At 37.5% G+C, this 21,389-nt stretch overlaps 1 protein-coding gene across 1 annotated transcript in view; it reads left to right on the forward strand.

Moving 5' to 3' along the window:
• The first annotated feature begins 1,856 nt into the window (after positions 1 to 1,856).
• SLF2 (SMC5-SMC6 complex localization factor 2) overlaps positions 1,857 to 21,389 on the forward strand; it is a 41,435-nt gene continuing 21,902 nt past the window's right edge. The window contains exons 1-9 of the mRNA XM_052660744.1: positions 1,857 to 2,092; positions 4,658 to 4,701; positions 5,207 to 5,931; positions 6,946 to 7,003; positions 10,890 to 11,875; positions 12,851 to 12,921; positions 15,594 to 15,716; positions 16,514 to 16,681; positions 17,602 to 17,704. Of these exons, the coding sequence (XP_052516704.1) occupies positions 1,953 to 2,092; positions 4,658 to 4,701; positions 5,207 to 5,931; positions 6,946 to 7,003; positions 10,890 to 11,875; positions 12,851 to 12,921; positions 15,594 to 15,716; positions 16,514 to 16,681; positions 17,602 to 17,704 (2,418 nt within the window). The 5' untranslated portion in view covers positions 1,857 to 1,952. The remainder of the gene's footprint in view (positions 2,093 to 4,657; positions 4,702 to 5,206; positions 5,932 to 6,945; positions 7,004 to 10,889; positions 11,876 to 12,850; positions 12,922 to 15,593; positions 15,717 to 16,513; positions 16,682 to 17,601; positions 17,705 to 21,389) is intronic.

The raw sequence follows: 21,389 nt of genomic DNA on the forward strand, positions 1-21,389 counted from the left end.
TATTGTTTGGTAGCATAAGTACAGCCTTTAAAGCGATATCTTGGAGGCTGGATGATTCAAATACTATAATCCAAGAAAAGCAACTAATTGATCATGCAGAACGTGCTTTGATGCATTACTCTTTTTTATGGACTGAGCATGCAATAAAACGAATCAAATTAAATGTTTTATAGATGTGCAGTTACAGAAATAGGAACTTGCTAGTGTCATAACACCCAGAACACAGTTATACCAGAGGTTGGAAATAACATGTAAAAACCCTTAATAAATATATAAGTCACTAACCATCCAACACATTTTGAGCTTCTATTATATTCTTTTTTATCTAAGAAACAATGCTAGGTATAGTAACTTCTCAGATACTGGGAGCAGAAAAATGCCCCTTATTTCAGTAGCTCCTCTCCTACATCCCTACCTACCTAGTATCCACCTATGTATATATACTTTGGGGATGAATGAGAGACCTGTATGTTCAGTTTACCTTCTACCCTCCACTTTGCCCTCCCTGTTAGCCACTTCATTCCTCATTAATTCTTTTTCCTGAGGGCTAACAGGTGAGGGAAGGAGGTGAACTTCAGGCCAGTTAGGCATGCTTAGCTACAGAAGCAGTTAAATCTCAGTACAATACTTGAAAGACCTGTCTAAATTCTTCATTGTCATTTAAGATTTTGTTTCATCCAACTGATTGAACAGGCCTGACAGTTATGGCTTGAACGTCATTAAGACTGATATTTTGGTTAATAGTTATTGTAACAATATCAGACCCATCTCTGGAAGATTTTATAGTAAGTTAAACAGTCTGTTTAAAGAGCAATGGCAAGAGAACATTAATTCGCACAGTACTTACTACATGAGAGTCTCTGAGCTGTGCACTTTGCCTGGCTTATCATTTTTATAAGCAATTACCCAGAAAAGTAGAATGCCCACTTTATAGATGTGGAAACTGAAGCTACTCAGACCAGCCTCTCAGTTTGTAGGGAAAACCCTAGCTAAAAGCCTCCAAAGCACAAACCCTTTACAAAAGATGGGAGACTGCGGCACTTTTCACTAATCTATGCTGTCCACACTTAACATGAGTAATTGAAAGCTGACCTTATGTTCCTTTCAAAAATCTCCACGGAATCTGGCTGCAGAGACTTTATGGATAACTCATCACAGCAACTGAGAAACAATGCGTTTGTGTAATAAAAAGTCTTTATTTCAATGAGGTTTTTTTCCTTCTTATAAAAAGAGAGAGAGAGGAGCCACTCCAGCACTCAACAAGAATCCTCATACAATGAACAAGTCTTCACATTGGGTTGTGCCGACTACCGAGGAAATGGTGACAGCATCAGGGCACTTCGGCCTAAGATATTAAGAGAACGATGTAATGAACAGCTGTGGATTTCTGAGGCACAATTGTGTGACACAAGAAGCCCAACTATTGGCCATCTTCATTGAGGGAAGCTGCTGGGCTCGGGTTTGCTTCAGCAAATCTTGCCCCTCGCCCGCCTCAAGACGGGAATCGCCAGCTACCGCAGCGCCCTTGGCAGCCCGCGCCTTCCGGCCCCCGCGTGCCCGCCAAGCCGGACGCGGCACGAACGCCGAGGCGCCCCACCCCCACCCCATGCACGTGACGGGGGGCGGAAACAGTGTTCCTTCTCTCCTCCCCTCCCCCGAAACCCTGCCTTCTCTTGAGAGGCTACGGCTTCCTATTGCACCACTACTGGAATGACCCCGGTGCCGGCCAATAAGAACGCGCCGCTTCAAGTAAGACCCGCCTCCTGTGGGTCCTCAGGTTCCTTCCCGCTCACACCGGAGTCACTTCCGAAGAGAGAGAACCGCCATGAAGAGGGAAGGGGGTGCCGCCCACCTCTGCTCCGACAGCATCCCCGAGTCCCAGCAGCAAGACGGCAACCACGCATCCAACTTCTCCAGCTACAGCTCATGCCGCCGTCGCCAGCGGCGCCGACATGACAAGGCGCTGCATGCCCGCTAGGCCAGGTTTCCCCTCATCCCCAGCCCCGGGGTCGTCGCCCCCGCGCTGCCATCTGAGACCCGGTAGTACCGTCCCTGCTGCAGCGGGAAAGAAAACAGAGAGGCCTGGGGACAGGTACCGTGCAGAGGGCTTGAGAAGGGGCCGGGTCGCGGGGGCAAGGGTATGAGGGAGATCTACGGACGGTCGCTCTTCCAGTTCCCGCCATCCTCCGCGAGCTCAGGCCTCCGCGTCCGGGGCCTGGCAAACCCCTGCCCCGCCTCCACGCGGGGACTGCTGGGAGCTCGAGTCTCGTTTTCTGTAGTTGGGACGGTGTTCTCGGTCTAGTGACCACAGCCTGGATGGCTTCGAACCAACCGCCTTAGGCAGAACGTGATTTTTGTCCTTTATTTTAGCTGGACTCTGGGCCCTAACTGCTAAATGCATACTTAAGTGGTTTTCTCTACATTGTCAGTTCTCCTCATCCTAGTGGTTGAATGGTATAAGCATTTTCTATATTGTGGGTGAAATTATGTAAGATGTGATGAGGGAAACACTTCCACGAATTGCTTTAAAGTCCAGTATACACGATAAGTCTAAATTTAAAGAACATGCAGATTAGGAATGTGTTGTGTTTTCTCTCCAAGAGGCCAGGTTTCTTGTAAAGATTTTGTTGGAGCTATGTAAAAAGATGGAGAATTTCACCAAATGACATTCTCTGATAATAAAACATGTTTAAATTCTCTTCGAACTTGGTACTGTTTTTTTTAAGTTTGAAAACTTGTAATATTAGTTTAACAGTAAATTTATCTTCTGATATTGTGGTACAGGTCCACAACCCCTTATCTTAATTCTGAAAGCCAGAAAGTTACGAAAACCGAAAGTTTTCAGTAAGTTTGGCACCACATCTAACTTGGCAGCCAGACCTGACCAGAACTAGAGGAAGGCTATAGTTGGTCTTCTCCTCTTTAAGTGTGAGTCTTAAGTTTTGCTGAAAAAACGTTTATGTATTTGCTTACAGAGTGCAGTCTCAGCCCCCATTGGGGGCTTTCTATAATGCATCCAAGTTACCGCCTTTCTAAAATCCAGTAAATTCAGAATTCTAAAACATATTGGTTCCCAAAAAAGTTTCAGATAAGGGTTTGTGTGCTGTTACAAATAATTTTAACTAGTTATAAATAAATAATGGACCTTTCTGTGCATTTGAATTTAGAGGATTGTTACTTCTTGAAAGTTACATTCATGGTTATTTTTACAGGTTTCTTGTGTGTTATACCCAAAGCCATTTTTCTCCCAGGTGTAATGAGCAAAAAGATGTAATACTTTAGGGAAGAGATACAGTGTTACTTTTAGTAATTAATGTAAAAACATTCAGTATTATCTTGTTTTGAGTTAATTAGCTGCTTTTTAGTCCTTTCTCACCTCCGCTTACTCAACCAATCGCGAGGCAGTATCCTTCTCCCCTTTGCCAAACCTGTAGTATTTCTTTACTGTGATGTAATTTATTTAGTGCGAAAAAAAGGCATAGATTCTCCCTTAGCATGTCACTCATTCAAGGCTGCTTAGCTTTTCTATTAATATCTCAAACAAACATTGTAGACTCTTAGTACACCCTTAAAGATGGGCATTGCTATTCTGATGTGCCCAGTAAAGAGTGCAAGATATAAAAGCATCATAAGCTTCAGGGACTTAACATTGCGCAAGTTTTCTCTGAGCAGTCCAGTCTTACAGTGGATAAATGTTTAGGGGAGCTTGTCTACCGCTTATTTTCTTTCAGCTAAAATGAAGAAATTTTAGTAAAATTTGCCAGAAAGGTGATTTTTTTGCTCTACTTAGTAGTAACAGCACTCTGTGCAGTTGGAAACTAAATACATGAACAAATCAGATAAATTCTGGTAATATGGTCCTACTTCACTTTGTGTTCACTGTAGAGTGCAGAAATCCTTAAAAATTAAAAAGTTTGGTTTTTATTATCCTTTACTCCTTAACATCTTTTTCTCTGTTTTGTTCTTTTTCCCGGGCAACACATTGATTTTGTAAATATCTTAAGAATTCTTAATATATTAAGACTTTGAAACACTCCTCATTCCAATTTTTGCCATTACTTAGATTAACATCCCACTGTAGTGTATAAAGAATATAGTATAAGCTTAGATCTTTTTCTGCCTTCTGCTCAGCACATTCTTTTAGTTGCCTCTCCAAACCAGCAAAATCACCCATATTTGCCATTCTACCATCTACTCTTCTTAAGAGTCTGCTCAAGTTTTAATCGGTTTTTATAATCTCCATTATTCATTCAGCAAAACATCTTTAGAACAAATTTTGTACCTGTCACTGGAGATATCGGAATAGGATCAGATCCCTTCAGGTTCTTTTATTCTCCCACATAGCAGCAAGCCTTTCAGTCCTAAAAAACTGCCTACCAATTCCTTCGATCCACACTCCAGTTTTATCATTTTTGTACTATGAAGTATATAAACTTCAGTTTTGCTTTTATAAATTTACAGGAACTGGTGAACTATATTTTAAAAAAAAATTTTATAATCAGCTTAGTAAAGCAGTATTGTCAGAACATGATTAAGCCAGATAGTCTGTAGTCAGCCTTTAGTCTGTAAATCTACTAGTATTCTCAACTTAATCTGAATTATTGAAGTTTTAATATTTACCAGTGTGATCCCATATTAGTTATGCTTTTATTTTCAGGAAACAGTCAATTATAGATTTCTTCAAACCAGCTTCAAAACAAGGTATGTATACTATTCGTGCATTTTCTGTGAGATCTTTTCGGGAGGGAGATGGAGTCAATTTTTAAATCTACTCTAAACTTACTAATTTGGTTAAACATGGTGCTCAAAATTGAAAATATAAAGAAGATACAGTGTTATTTACAAAGATACACAAGTTCTAAAATCATGAAGAAACTCTTTGCTGTTATGCTTCCTTACATTTAAAGATTCAAGTCAATAATGTTCATTAAGTATACTATTTTGATTCTGGATTAAAGTAACTTCATAAATAGAGCCATGGAGAACTTACATGATGTGATGAAAGAGAGCTTTATGAAAGTAAGGCTATAAAATCATGTCTTAATTTCTGTCCCCTATAAAATGTGTATCATTATTTAAATATAAATTTGAAAACATTTGTGATAGCTTAATATTTTAAGTGTTAATTTATAATATTTATACAAGTGTAATAGTTTGTGCTATTTTAATAACATACAATATGCATTTGTTTTAATTGGCTATTCAGATAGACGTATGTTGGATTCTCCACAAAAATCGAACATCAAATATGGAGAAAGTGGATTGTCCATCAGTGGGACAGAGCAGTTTGAAAGGAAACTATCCTCACCAAAAAGTTCTAAACCCAAAAGAGTGCCATCAGAAAAGAGCCCTGTCTTAGAGGCATTCATAAAAGGTGTTAAAGAGCACCATAGAGACCGTGGTATACATGAGTCACGTCAGCCTTGTGTGTCACTGGACACCAAATATTCAAAGGCAGTTACAAAATACGTTCCTCCTTCATATCTCTTGTCAAAAGAGACCAAGAAAAAACATCAGTCTCCAGAGGGAAGGAAGTCACATTTCATTCATGAAAATAGCAGGGAGAAGAATGATGGCAATCGAGGCAGGATCAGTGCAGATTCTAAGAAGCAGGCCACGGTGACAGAAGCTGACATCTTCAAGAACAGCTCCCGAAGTCTTAGCAGCAGGAGCAGCCTATCCAGGCACCACCCAGGAGAAAGCCCACTGGGACCTAAGTTCCAGTCATCTCTAGCTTCTTACTGCAGAGAAAGAGAACTAAAGAGATTGAGAAGGGAGCAAATGGAGCAGAGAATCAACTCAGAAAATTCTTTCTCAGAAGCAAGCAATCTTTCCTTAAAATCTTCTAGTATAGAAAGAAAATGCAAACCAAGGCAGGAACTGAGTAAACAGAATGATGTCACAGCTGGAAACAGTAATCTTTCAAACCTGGTATGTGCAATAAATGCTAAATTAGCTTGCTACTGTTTTATCATATTTAGAATACTAAACATAAAAATGTTTGATAACAATACAGTGCCTTTTGTTAAGGAAATAGTGATACAGAAACTAGTTTCATTGTTTCCTCTAACTGTCCATCAAAACATTTCTGATGGCTGATGTAAAGCAGTGTTTTCTGCCCTTAATTTTTTCAGACCAGGAACAAAGATGTTCCTTAATCAGGAAAATAAGCATTCTTTTTTTTTTTTTTTTTTTTGGGGGTGAGTACAGTTATTTTTAAATTAGGCTGCCCTGAAGTTTGAGAATCGCTGGTTTATGTTATGTATGTCTTAAATAATTAAGCATGGGCCCTGGAAAACCTACAAAATGATGACATCTTAGAAAACTATCCAAATACATCTTAAGCTCATCAGTTTTCTCTTTTGAGAATAGACCAAATTTAGATTAGCATAAAAACTGTCCCTGTCCCCTGGAAAGTCAACTTGTTAAGTATACCTGTTTCAAAAGAGCGTCTCTACGTATTGAGCAACTAAAGGAAGATGAGATAACAAAGTGCTATGTAAATATAAGATGCTATGGTTTTAAAACCAGATGGACCAAAAATAAACCAAACTATGACATTCTAAGAGTGAATAGCTGGAAATATATTTGTAAACTCATGGGTTTACTTACAGGGACTTTGGTGGCTTTACCAGTGAGATTTGCTAATGATCAATAGATGTAGTAATGTTTGGTTCATTTTCATAAGATTTCAATGTTTGGTGGTGCATTAAATTTCTAAATTTACCTTATGAAAATTGACATTTTTACATATAATACAGAGGTACTTCATTTTTTCAGAAAAGACTTGTGTTTAAAATACTTTGCTGTAGAAGTCTGGATTTACTTCCAAATTTGATGCTTGCTTTAGTCAGTCTAGAAATCTTTGTTTAAATATAATGAAGAAAAATTCACATTCTTGACTGCTCTCAACTCCTAATTAATTTTTTCTCATTTTGCTAATAGGAAAACGGACATCTCTCAAGAAAAAGATCCTCTTCTGATTCATGGGGACCTGCTTCAGGTAGAATCAAAGTAAATTTAAGAATTCTAAATAAGTTTGCATCTTAATGGCACTGGTTTTTACTTTGTTTAAATGTACAGTTTCCTTGCTAGAGGTAAATTGGGTGTCTTAGGTTAAAGTTTTGGAAAGTTACATTCAGAAGGAATAGTTCTTGAATTCAGTATGTGTAAAAAGTAGTTTGTCTTGACTCTTTGCCGTCTTCAGCAGTTCCTTACAATGTGTTTCTCATATTGGAATTCAGTGTTCTACTTCTGAATCTTTGGCTACATTAAGAAGCATAATCTTATATTCTTGAATTATGGACTGAGGTCTTGATATTGCAGATGCTCTGTTTAAGTGAAACTTACGGTTCAAGACAGTGTTTCTTAATATTTCAAATATAAAGATCCCTTTTTATTATCAAATTCAAGGACACCTATATGATATTTATTTATACTTTCAGTATCTGTTGATAAAATACATAACAAATAGCTACTGTTAATTCAGTAATTCTTAAAGTATTCTTTTTAACTAGAAGGTAAAACCCTGTGAAATTCAACCACCACAAATGTTTATAACATAGAAAAAGAAAGGCCACCAAAAATGCCTGCTGTTAATAATAATCTGGTATATCTCATTTTTTCTGCTGTGACTGCAGACTTTGAAAAGTGGGCTTTACAGATTTCCACAATCAGTAAGATACATTGGACGTACTGATAATAGCCAGCATTTACTGAGCACTTACTGTGTGCTTTGTGAATCATCATTTCATTCACATCCTTGCTTTTAGAGATGAAAAAACAGGTACAAAGAGACAGTTTTGACTCATTCTTCTTCTGGTTTCATGTAAAACTCTGTTTTCTGTACATTCTAGAGGTGTATTGCATTTTGACCAAGTGATCTGTGTTGTTTGTTTTAATTTTCACAACATTTTTGGTTTTAGTGATCACATTTTAGTGGATTTTGACATTATAGTAAAAGAACAATAAATTTGCAGCCATGGGATTGCTCATGTACTCACTGTGCTAACATATTTGTTGAAGGGAAAAACAAGGCATCTTTACACTAGCTCTGCTAGTATAAGGGGCCACTGGTAATGGTGTTGCCAATAAGCTCTTCAGCCAGTTCTCTTCAGTTCATGGGTTTGCAGATTTCACTCGTGGTGACTGAAGTGGTTTCCTTTTACATAATCCTATATACTGCACTTCTTGAAAACTGCTTGAAAAAGGTTCTTTCTATTTTCATAGGCAGGTTTAAGATGATTGCTTTTGCTTATATTTTTATTTTCATAATCCCCATTAATAATTATGGTATAATAATCTTAATATACATTTATACTTCAATTGAATATCAGTAGACTATTAAGAGCATAAGGGGATTTTTTTTTTTCTAGATAACATGAAGCATGTTTATCTGATAGTGAATTTGTGGTTGTTCAGTCACTAAGTCGTGTCCAGTTCTTTCCAACTGCATGGATTGCAGCACACCAGGCTTCCTTGTTCTTTACTATCTCCCAGAGTTTGCTCAAACTCCTGTCCATTGAGTTAATGATGCCATGCAACCATCCCATCATCTGTAGCTCCCTTCTCCTCCTGCTCTCAGTCTTTCCCAGCATCAGGGTCTTTTCCAATGAGTTGGTTCTTCACATCACATGTAGGTATTCCCTAAATAGTGAGTAGATATTAATCCAGATGTTATGCTCTATTTACATTATTGTTACTACACTTAACAGTTGTGATGATACACATAATCACACATTCATTAATCACATACAAGTTCAGGGACTTCAGCAATGTTGGTAGGATAGGCATTTAGCTTATTGATCTTCCAGAGCCCTGTCCTATGGTTGAATTCTGAGGATCAGCTTAATCTATTATTTAGTAATAGCCAATCTTCTGTTGAGCATTTGGATTTTTCTTTTTTTCTTTGCTTTTTCTTTTTTCCTTTTTATAAGCTCAGTCCTTGTCTTATCTGAGTATTTTCTATATTAATAAGTATTTTGAAATGTTGTAAAGCATTCATTCAACCTATAGATTATATAGGAGACACAAAAAGAATCATGAAGACTTGTCTTCTCCAAGTCTTCTCTTTTCTTGGTTATTTGATTTGTCATCCTGCCTTATAAAGGATCCCTGTCATTTTAAGACATTTAACCCCAGAAAACTGAGAGCATAGAATGATTTATCAGCTAATAGGAAATATCTGTAGAAGAATGCAGACAGGAGCTCTTGGGGGATTGAGTTTGTTTTTGTTTTAATTTATTAGCTGTACCGGGTCTTAGTTGTAGCATGTGGGATCTAGTTCCCTGACCAGGGATTGAACCCAGGCCACCTGCATTGGGAGCACAGTCTTAGCCACTGGACTACCAGGGAAGTTCTCCTGGGTTGGTTTGTTTTATATAAATTTGTATATTAATGGCTACACTGGGTCTTCATTGCTATGCACAGGCTTTTCTCTAGTTGACAACGAGTGAGGGCTACTCTTCAATTGTGGTGCTTGGGCTTCTCATTGCAGTGGTTTCTTTTGTGGAACACAGGCTTTAGGGCACAGGGGCAGTAGGTGTGGCAGCTGGGCTCAGTAGTTGTAGTACACAGACTTAGTTACTCCACAGCATGTGGAATCTTCCCAGACCAGGGATCAAACGCACATCCCCTGCTTTGGCAGGCAGATTATTAACCAGTTGGACCACCAAGGAAGTCCTGGAACATTTTATCATTAATTAATTTTTCATTCTTACATATTGATTTTCCAGACTGTGTATTGATAAGCTTATCCAAATAATTGCCTAACTTCTTGAGGTTTTTTTGTTTTTTAAATCCAACTTGAGATGTGGGGACATCTGTCCATGTGTAGAAACTTGGTTTAGGGAAATTTGATTTTGAGAATACTAATTATATAAATAGTGAATTTTTCAGAATGAATTAATGAAACATCACATTTTTAAACATGGAAATTTTAAAAAAAACTGGTTAATTCATGTATATGTGGTGTTTAAAATTAAAGTGCTTCTGGATGGAGTTCCTAACATGGAGTCAAGTTGTATTAGTTTCCTAGAGCTACCATACAAAGTATCTAAAACTAGATGGCTTAAAACACCAAAAATTTATTGTCTCATGATTCTGGAAGCTAGAATTCCCCAACTAAGGTTATCAGCAGGGCCATGCTCTCAATAACTTTAGGGAAAGAATCCTTCCTTCCTTCTTCCAGCTTCTTGTGTTTATCTGCAATTCTTGGCATTCCTTGATTTGCAGATGGATCACTCCGGTCACATGGCATCTTCTTTGTATGTGTCTTCATATTATCTTCCCTCTGCATGTCTTTCTCCATGTCCAAATTTCCCCTTTTTATAAGGATACCTGTTATATTGGATTAGGACTCACTCTAATTACCTCATTTTAATTTGATTGCCCCTATAAAAACCCTGTTTCTAATTCAGGTCATAGTCTGAGGTTCTGGGAGTTAACACTTCCCCATATTATTTTGGGAGCTACACTTCAACCCATAACACAGCTGAGGATTAGAAAGTTAAATGGGAAAGAATAAACAATTTAATAGTAGGGAAATACTTACAGGAAGTTTTTTTAATTGAGAAATTACCTTTCCTTGATACAGATATACAGTTTTTTAGTATTTTGGCAAGTAACACCTTTAATTCTGTTTAGGTACTAAACTTTTAATAGCTTTTGAGTGAAAATGAGCATTTGTCGTTCGCTTTGGACTAAATTTCTTTGACATGAGTATGTCAAAGAAATATATTATTAACTTTTTCCTCATTCCATATGTGATAATCTCAGCCTAAGCTTTTAGAATTTAAATACTTTGTCAGGGTGTTCTAGACACTCTTTGAATAAAGTTTAATAAGATAGAAAAGTATACTTTCACTAATCTGGCAAAAATTAAATTTTAGCAGGCTCTAAGCAGAATAAATTCCCTGACAAAAGAAAAAGGAACTCTGTGGACTCAGATCTGAAAAGCACAAGAGAATCTATAATGCCAAAAGCAAAAGAGTCCTTCCTTGAGAAGCGTCCCGATGGACCACATCAGAAAGAAAAATTTATAAAGCATATTGCACTGAAGACACCTGGTGATGTATTGCGTTTGGAAGATATATCCAAGGACCCAAATGAAGAAGCTGATTGCTCCTCTGCAGGCTTGACACCTACAAATTCTGGGCACCAAATCCGTGGTAGTGACCAAATCCGTGTGGCAAGTACCAAAGAGACTAAGATACCGAAACCCCACTTACCTTTACCTCAGGAAAAGTCTGCAGTTAAAAAAGCTAGCAACCTTCAGAAAAATAAAACTGCTAGCTCTGTGGCATCACAGGAGACAAAACTTCTGCCTTTGCTTTCCCATGTTCCAAGTGCTGGTTCCTCTCGGGTTCCATTAAATGCTAAAAATTGCACTCTTCCAGTTCCTAAAAAAGATAAAGAGCGTTCTTCACCTAAAGAATGTTCTGGGCATTCTACAGAGTCCTCCAAACACAAGGAACACAAAGCAAAGACTAATAAGGCTGATTCTAACATATCTTCAGGGAAAATTTCTGAGGGATCTTTACGTTCAGAATATGGCACTCCTACAAAGTCTTCCCCAGCTGCTTTGGAAGTTGTGCCATGTATTCCAAGCCCACCAGCACCTTCAGATAAAGCCCCTTCAGATAAAGAGAGTTCAGGAAATTCTAATGCAGGTAGCAGTGCACTGAAAAGGAAACTAAGGGGTGATTTTGATAGTGATGAAGAAAGTTTAGGTTATAACCTAGAGAGTGATGAGGAAGAGGAAACATTAAAATCACTGGAAGAAATAATGGCTTTGAACTTCAATCAGACTCCTACAGCTACAGGAAAGCCTCCAGCTCTTTCTAAAGGGCTTAGATCTCAGTCATCAGACTATACAGTAAGTAGTTCTATGACATCTATCTTTACTTGAAGAGAGAAAAATGGATTGACTAGTGAAAGAGCGATAGATCTGTTAGAACTTACTTTAAAATTCAGTGTTTGTTACAACTCAGACTGAAAGCAGTATAGTTCTTTTTTGGTGAATGGGTTTCCCACATTTTTAGCTTTTTAACTGTAAATCAGTGGTCTCCAAACTTCTTTGATCAGATACACTTTTACTAGTAAAACAAATTTAGAGCATGTAGCCCAATATATGTAGACTTATAGATTATATACATGTATTACTATACTGCTATGTACTTTCTAAAGCATATGAAAAAAACAATATGAAAGGAAGAAGAAAAGGTATTTTTCTATAGAAGTTATATAGAAGTTAATATAGAGTAAGTTCTACTGGAGTTTCTATAGAAGTTCCATATAAATAGAAGTTCTATTATTTTCTTCCTGCACCCCAATGGATCACCTTGCACACCCCCTGCTTTGGAGACCACTGCTGTAAATGAAGGTAGAGTGTAGAAATGTTGTTAATTGTGGTGTGCAGTTTTATTTATGAAGTGCTTCATGCTATCTTGGGAATAAGCTGAATTAAATTTTCATATGTGTGTAAAATTTGGTGGGGAAGGTGTTATTGTTTCATAGTAACACCTAAAAATTAGTAGTTTAATTCCAGTAAAATAGAATTTAAAAATAAAGACAGGGTAGCCATGGAGCCCTTGGGTGTTGGCAGTCAGTTCCTAAGACTAGCAGGGTTTTTATGATAGTACCTTTTCCTAATAGATGGTAAAATCAAATTGCCTGCCTACAGAATTCTCAATTTAAAGCATGATGGTGAAAATTATTTTTTAAAAAAATATATCCTCCTGGCCCAGGTTATTAAAAAAAATTATTTTTTAGTTTCTGAGTAACTTAAAAGATCCCAATTCTTCTGCTAAGATATGTTATGAAGTATTCCTAAATTTTCTTCTTATTTTAGGAACATGCTCATAGTGGGACTTATACAAATACTTTAGAACGTCTAGTGAAGGAGATGGAAGACACACACAGGTAGGTTAGCATCATGGCTGTCTTGCTAAATTTAACGTACTGTTCGTATGTCTGGCTTTTAATTTACCTTAAAAAAAAATAGAGAAATTAGCAGGTATTTTGTTCTAGTGCTATTATAGTTTCACTGTCATTTGTGTTAAAAATAAGGTGTTTTTGTTTACAGGCTGAATTGGAAGATACTGGTTTTTATTGTATACTGCATCCATTAGTAGTATGAATTCCTTTCTGCTTACCACAGCTAGTATCTGGTAGCTAAAATTCTTGATCAAAAGCATGGGTAGAAAAGATTTTTTTGTATTTTGTGTGTGTGTGTGTGACCAAAAATATATCACATAAAATTGACCATTTCAATTATTTTTAAATACTTCACAGGCATTACCTAGCACTCATTTGCATTGTTGTACAACCATCACCACCATCCATCTCCGGAACTTTTCTTTTTTCCATTTTCCCTAACTGAAATTGTATACCCATTAAATAGTAACTCCCTATTCTCTCCTTGCCTCTAGCTCCTGGCAGCTACATCTCTTTCTTTTACTATGAAATTGACTGTTCTAGGTACCTCATGTAAATGGGATCATACAGTATTTGTCCTTTTATGACTGGCTTGTTGTATTTAGTGTAAGGTCTTCAAGGTTCATCCATGTTGTAGCATGTGTCAGAATTTCCTTCCTTTTCAAAGCTGAATATTCCATTTTATGTATATACTTCATTTTGTTTTTCCATTTATCTGTTGATTGACACACTTGGGATGCTTCTATTTTTTGACTACTGTAAATTTTTCTATCAGCATGGGTGTACAAATTCTCTCGTCAAGTCCCCACTTTAAGTTCTTTTGCGTAGGTATCTAGAAAGTGGAATTTCTGGATCACTGGTAATTCTATGAATAATATTTTGAGGAATTGCTATACTGTCATCCATAGTGGCTGTACCACTTTGTATTCCTGCCAGTAGCGCACACAGGTTTCCGTTTCCCCATGTACTCACCTACACTTGGTTTTTCTGATTTTTTTAATGATAGCCATCCTAACAAGTATGAAGCAGCACCTTCATACTTGTTAAATGTTTGTATGCCCACCTAGTCCAAGTTTTGAAACCAGTATAACTAGACAGGGCGTTTTCACATCAAGTTACTCTTTTGAGGAAGAAGTTTAGAATTATGACTGATACCCCACCACCACCCACACATACACAGAAATCAAAAAGTTAGAAAATTATAATAACCCTAGTGAAATTTATGTAACTAGCTGCAAACTGCTTTTGCTTATTAGAGGGAAAAAATAATATTCCTTATTAATTCAAAGACTATCCTTAAAACTAACTCAGAGAACTTCACTAAAACCTCAACTGGCCTGAAGTTGGTATATATGTGTCTCCAAGTAGCTAAGTATAGGAGTTACAGACAATTAGTAAGTAAGAAGTATTCCTGGGGAGGGAGGTGGGAGGGGGGTTCATGTTTGGGAACGCATGTACACCCGTGGTGGATTCATGTCAATGTATGGCAAAACTAATACAGTATTGTAAAGTAAAATAAAGTAAAAATAAAAATTAAAAAAAAGTATTCCCCTTTCTGAATTTAACAGAGAAATAAATTTGTCTCTACTGTAAAAGTCTTTTGATGAGGAACTGATGTGCATTGCATAGCATGTAGGATCTTAGCTTCCCAACCAGAGGTTGAATTGGTTTCTGCAGTGGAAGCATGGATTTGTAGCCACTGGACCACCAGGGAATTCCTGTCTACTGTAAAATTCTTTTAAAGTTTCATGATTTCAGGTGATTTCTGAGGCCAAATCTGAAGTTTCTTATTTAAAATTGAACATTCACAGACCAAGGGGAGAGATTCTGGTTTGATCTAATGACTGTCCAGTAGTGATAAAGCAGTGTGTTTTCTCATGTACTTACTGTGGGGCTGGAGCTAGGAATAAGGGCCTTGGTTAAAATAACTTAATCTTGGCAAGCACTCTGAGCAAGGACTCTAGAACTGGACTCTGTAGTTGAATCCCAGCTCCTTTATATTGTGAGCTTGAGCAAGTTAGCTTTTCTATATCTGTTTCCTTGTATAAAATGGAAAACAAACTATCTCCTGGGGTGTTGTGAGGGTTGAGTTAATAAAGTCCTTAGGACAGTGTCATAGTAGCTGCTTAGTAAGTGATGAGCGTTGTGATCATGACAGTGACAACGGTAAAGGCAACTGCTTCCTGAAAGCCTAGTTAACTAGAAGTCAGAGGAGCATTCAAGATTAGAAGAGGTAATCAAGTCAGTAGTTTTCATTCTTTGTGATTTTTTTCTTCCCCTTTCTCTAAATGATTTGGACATCATTCTTAAAATCCTGTGTGGGTGTGTGCTTAGTTGTGTCCAACTCTTTTTGATGCCATGGACTGTAGCCCATGAGGCTCCTTAGTCCATGGAATTTCCCAGGCAAGAATGGGTTGCCATTTCCTTCTACAGGGAATCTTCCTGAGCCAGGATTGAACTCTTGTCTGTTGTGTCTCCTGCATTGGCAAGCGGATTCTTTACCCGCTGAGCCATCCAGGAAGCCCTCTTGAAGTCCTAGCCATAAAGAAATAGTCAAGTCTTTTAATGAGTTTTTGTAGGTACTGCTTTTAGACATAAACTAAAGATTTTTTATTTTTAGGTTAAGCCATTTATTATAATGTTCTTTTGATTCTCAGGCTAGATGAACTGCAAAAGCAACTACAGGAAGACATCAGGCAGGGCCGAGGCATTAAATCCCCAATCAGAATTGGTGATCACGACAGTAGTGATGATGAAGACGGCCTCTTAGAAGAGCACAAGTATGTGGGGAATTAGTAAATAGCTATAAATGGTGGTACATCATAACTAGACTTGTCATGGTGATCATTTTGAAATGTATAGAAGTACAAAGTCACTATGTTGTGTAACAGGAACTAACAGTGTTGTAGGTCACTTTTACTTCAAAACAAACCACAGAAAAAGATCAGATTTGTGGTTATCAGAGGCAGAGGGTTCAGAGGAAGGTTGGATTGGATGAAGGTGATCACAAGGTACAAACTTCCAATTATAAGACAAATAAGTACTAGGGTTGTAATGTGCAACGTGAGAAATAAGGTTAACACTGTTGTATGTTGTAGTGAAAGTTGATAAAAGAGTAAATCCTAAGAGTTCTTAACACAAGAAAAAAATTTTTTTCTTATTTCTTTAATTTTGTACCAGTATAAGATGGTGGATGTTCACTAAACTTGTAATAATCATTTCAAGATCTAAGTCACATCTTGATGCTGTATATTTTGAACTTATACCATGTTGTATGTCTATTATACCTCAATAAAACTAGATAAATCATTCAGAGGAAAAAAGCACTCAATGTTTTTCATAAATACACTATATTAAAAATACATTTAAAAATTTTGTTTTTCATAAAATAGACCATTGGTGGTTGTTTATGAATAATATATGGTGGGTTCTTAACCCATCTGGGGTGGGCTTGAAAAGCAAATGTTAAGGCCTTCTAATCTAGGGTTAATAGTGGTCCTAAGAGAAGTGTCTTTAAATACAAAACTATATGCAGTATAACTGTTCAGTATTCAATAACTTCTTTTTATTTTTCCAGAGAATTTCTAAAGAAATTTTCAATTACAATCGATGCTATTCCTGATCATCATCCAGGCGAAGAAATATTTAATTTCCTTAATTCTGGAAAAATTTTCAGTCAGTATACTTTGGATTTGAGAGACTCTGGTTTTATCGGACAAAGTGCTGTAGAAAAGCTTATTCTTAAGTAAGTAGGAAAATTAGACATTTTGCTTTTTCCTGTATAAGAATTAAAAGATTACTGACTTGAAGCAATTCTTCTGAAAGGTTAATTTCTATTAAGACTTATCCCATTTCTTAGTCCTCTTATTATTATTGCTCTTTGTGTTTATTTGAAGCAATGTAAGATAGTCGTTTGGCATATCTCATGCCTTTACTAGTTAAGATTAAGATTAGTATCTAATAACAATGACTGTCAAAATAACAAGAGCTTACACAATAAATATAGTCTTTCTTCTTCACCATCCTTAGCACTTGGTTGCTTCAGGTGCTACTGGAGCTCCAGCCTTTACATTTAAATTCCCAGAAGCCCCACACAACACTTCAACTTAGAGTTAGTTGGGTAGAACTTAGTCAGCATGACCACACCTAGCTTTGCAAGGAAGCCTGGGAGTGATTTTTATTTCAGACAGCCAGTGTGCCCAGCTAAAAACCCCAGAGTTCGTTTACCAAGAGGAAAGACGTAAATAGATGTCAGAATAGGCAACTAACAGTCTCTACCACAGTACCCAGACTAGTCTAATTTCTCTCGGTGTGTGATAGTTAAGACCCAGAGAGAGAGAGCACTAATTCTGGTGTTGAGCTTTTGGGAAGTAGAAACCCAGGCTGGCAAAAGCAGACAGTGTTCTGAGAGTTGATAGGCCCTTTAACACTGCCAGCTAATGTAGATTCATCCACCAGATAAATCTGGAACCAGGCCAACAGGTTGGTTCAGCTTGAGGTCACTGATTGAATTTTTCAGTGAGTAACCTATCCACATTAGGGCAGAGTCCACCTCCACGGACTGCAATGGTTTGCTTGTTCATTTCCCTGATTATGTCAGGTGTGGTGGTACAAGTTTCTTGCCATGAATATAGCAGTCATATTGATTTCACTGTATTTTTTCAGGTCAGGAAAAACAGAGCAAATTTTTTTGACAACACAAGGCTTCCTTACCTCGGCTTATCACTATGTCCAGTGTCCTGTACCTGTGTTAAAGTGGCTGTTTCGGGTAAGAGAAATGTTTTTGAGATAGTGTCTCTTTCTATACTTTTCAGTCAAAAGTAAACTTTTGAAATATAATCTTATTTGCATATTGCTAAAGAAAAAAATCTAGCATATCAAACCCATGATTTTAGTGGGTTAAAAACTGGTATAAAGAGGTTACCAAGACTTCCCGGGTGGTACAGTGGATAAGAATCCACCTGGCAGTGCAGGGGATACAGGTTCTGGAAAGACTGCACATGGTGCAGAGCAGCTAAACCCATGTGCCACAACTGCTGATGCCCATGTGCCCTAGAGCCTGCACGCCTCAGCTGCTGAGCCCAGATGTGGTGCAAATACTGAAGCCCAAGGTCCTAGAGCCTGTGCTCTGCAGCAAGAGAAGCCAACAAAATCCCAGCACCACAACAAAGTAGCCCTTGCTTGCCACAATTAGAGAAAGTCTGCATGCAGCAAGGAAGACCCAGTGCAGCCAATAAATGAATACAAATTTATGGAAAAGGTTTGCCAAAAAAACGCCAATGTAGACAGTGTGCGGGATAGGCAGTACTGCTAGTTGTGCCTAAGACATTTCATCACACTGGTAAATCACTATTGTAGTTTGCTTTAGAAAAGGTCTTCTAATGCTTATGTACCTGGAGTTTTTCTCCTACCTTTTCCCCCTGTTTTTGTACCAGCAGCTCCGTACAGTGTTAGAATTTGAATTGTATGCTAATATTCCCCCATTCAATTTTGGGGAGGTGCAAATCCACCTGAGTATTTCTTGTCCCTGTTCATTTTGAACTTTTAAATTTATTTTATTTTTGGCTGCACTAGTTCTTTGTTGCTGTGCAGGCTTTCTCTAGTTGTGGTGAGTGGGGGCTACTCTTCGTCGGAGTGCGAGGGCTTCTCATTGCTGTGGCTTCTTTTTGAGGGGCACAGGCTCTAGGGTGCACAGGCTTCAGTATTTGTGAGTCCTGGGGTCTGGAGCACAGGCTCAGTAGTTGTGGTGCACAGGCTTAGTTGCTCCATGGTGTGGCATCTTCCTGGACCAGGGATCTGACCTTTGTCTCCTGCATTGGTAGGCGGATTCTTAGCCACTACTTCCTTGGTGGCTCAGACAGTAAAGCGTCTGCCTACAATACGGGAGACCCGGGTTCAATCCCTTGGTTGGGAAGATCCCCTGGAGGAGGAAATGGCAACCCACTCCAGTACTCTTGCCTGGAGAATCCCATGGATAGAGGAGCCTGGTGGGCTACAGTCCATGGGGTCGCAAAGAGTCGGACATGACTGAGCGACTTCACTCATACCACCAGGGAAGTTCCATATTTAACTTTTAAATTCACTTAAATAATTACCTTAATTTTATGATATCTACATGGTAACTTTATAAATATCAGTGGTATCAGAGTACGAAGCGAGAAGTAGGGGAAACATATGCAGTTTCTGTTTTGGACTTTTAAGATTGCATTTCAAAAAATCTCATATTTGACAAGAACTAGATACTCCAGTATAGTTTCTCCTTCATTTTTCATATAGCTGGCATATTTGAGTGCCAGCTGTGGCAGGTACTACTGGAGAGAGCAGTAATAAAAAAAACTTTCTGATTTCTTGAAACCCATGTTCTAGTATAGAGGAGACAGACCGTAAATGTGTGTACATTTATATTAATAGTTACGTCAAATGATAAGAGCATTCTAGGCAGAGAGAATAACAAACAGTCCTTCAGTTATTTAAACAACTATCATGACTGATCACTTCCCACACTAAATATTCTCAAGTCCCTTTACTGGTCACCCTTCTGAGTGACCTTCAGCTTTTCACTTTCACTCCTAAATTGTTGTTTGTTCTCCCCAGTAATGAACAAGTGCTCCATATAAGATCTTTATTGCCGGCAGTTTCCAGCAAGACTCTACCCATCAACCCCCACCCCCAGATATTTATAACAATTCAGAACCTCATTTGTTGTCGTGCCAGGACTCCGTTATTCTCTGTGTAATATATTTTTTTCTTAAATTTACAAGTAAGACTTTGCATTCATCTGTGTTTTCATCATGTTGATGTGGGCCCATCATTATAGCCTTTAAAACCCTAATAATGACATATAAACATACCTTTTTATACTCTTCATATTTATTCTTTGAAAAGCAAACTAATAATCATGTGTTAAGTGCTTATTTCCATGTAAGACACTTGGTCTCATTTCTTCTTTTCAATTCCAAGTCCGTTTTTCATGATGGAGAGACTTACCAACTTATATATATATATATTTTTTTCTTTTCCCAGAAAATGTGTCAGAATTCATTTTAATCCTATAATCCTAATAGTTTGAAATTGGATTGTTAAAGTAATTGAAATGTTTGCCTCTTCATGGTTTTATGATGTGTCTAAATGTAGTTGACCCGAAAGACAGTGTGAACAGAATATGGGCTGTTTTATAACTTTTTTTTTTCTTCAGATAACTATAGTGAGTTATTTTCATCTTGATATAGACATGTTATCATTCTTTTTAATCGCTTTATAAGTATTCCTTTGTGGTGCTATATCATGATTGATTTATCATGATTAACCCAATCTCAATTGACAGACATTAGATTGTTTTGTGTGTATATATCTCTACTTTTTATCTCCAAGTTCTATATTGCCACTAGGCTTTCCTGGTGGCTCATCTGGTAAAGAATCCACCTGCAGTGTGGGAGACCTGGGTTAGAAAGATCCCCTGGAGTAGGGAATGGCTACCCACTCCTGTATTCTGGCCTGGAGAATTCCAAGGGGTCACAGAGTCAGACACGACTGAGAGCTTTCGCTTTCACTGTATTCCCCACCTTTAAGTTCGTCACCCACCTTTAAGTTCATCACCCCCTACAAAAAGGTTGTTTATCTAGAACTTGTCCTATAACCAGGAGGCCTTTGAATGATTCTGCCCCTGCTAGCAGAGTGTAATGACTCAAACATCATAGCAAAGACTTTTTTTTCACATAGGTTGATTTTGAAATGACACAAGTTATATGCCTGACTGAAACCAGGCTATTCATCCTTACAGTTTAGATTTAAATTTATTATAATCTATGGTTCCAAAACAAAAGAAATAGAACCATGATATGTTTCCTCTACAAAACCACTTTAAAATACTTTTGATATGTTATGATTTTTTTAAGGTTTGTTAAACTTGAGATTTTATTCCCAAAAGTTGTCTTGTAGAAAGTATACTAATGATCTGCTTCCATATGTTAATTTTTGTTCATAAAAAGGCCTGAGTAGATCAAAGTATAAGGACAATGACTTTGCATAAACATTGCCAAATAGACTTTACCGTTTTTACCAAATCACACTTACATTGGGCATACTACCTCTTTCCTTAGTACTCTTGTGGACACTGAGTATTATCACAACTCCGGATCTTTACCAGTCCTGAAGTCAACTAATGATATGTCTTTTTTTTTTTTTTTGCATTTCTTTGATTATTAGTGATATTGAGAAGCTTTTGAAAATTCACAGTGACATATTAATTTGTATATTTGTAAAATATTTTTTACTAGTTCGTGATTTGATTTTTGCCCATGATGTGACGATCAGCTTAGTAGCCTTCCCCTCTATGGTCTTTTGGTTTCATGGTATGATATGAACTAGAAATGTACTTTTGATCATTTTAAATATTATATTTATCTAATTATAAATGAAAGTTGTAAAAAAAAGAAAAAACAGCGTATTAGAAT

This window comes from Budorcas taxicolor, chromosome 23, assembly GCF_023091745.1.
Source record: "Budorcas taxicolor isolate Tak-1 chromosome 23, Takin1.1, whole genome shotgun sequence".
Classification (NCBI taxonomy): domain Eukaryota; kingdom Metazoa; phylum Chordata; class Mammalia; order Artiodactyla; family Bovidae; genus Budorcas; species Budorcas taxicolor.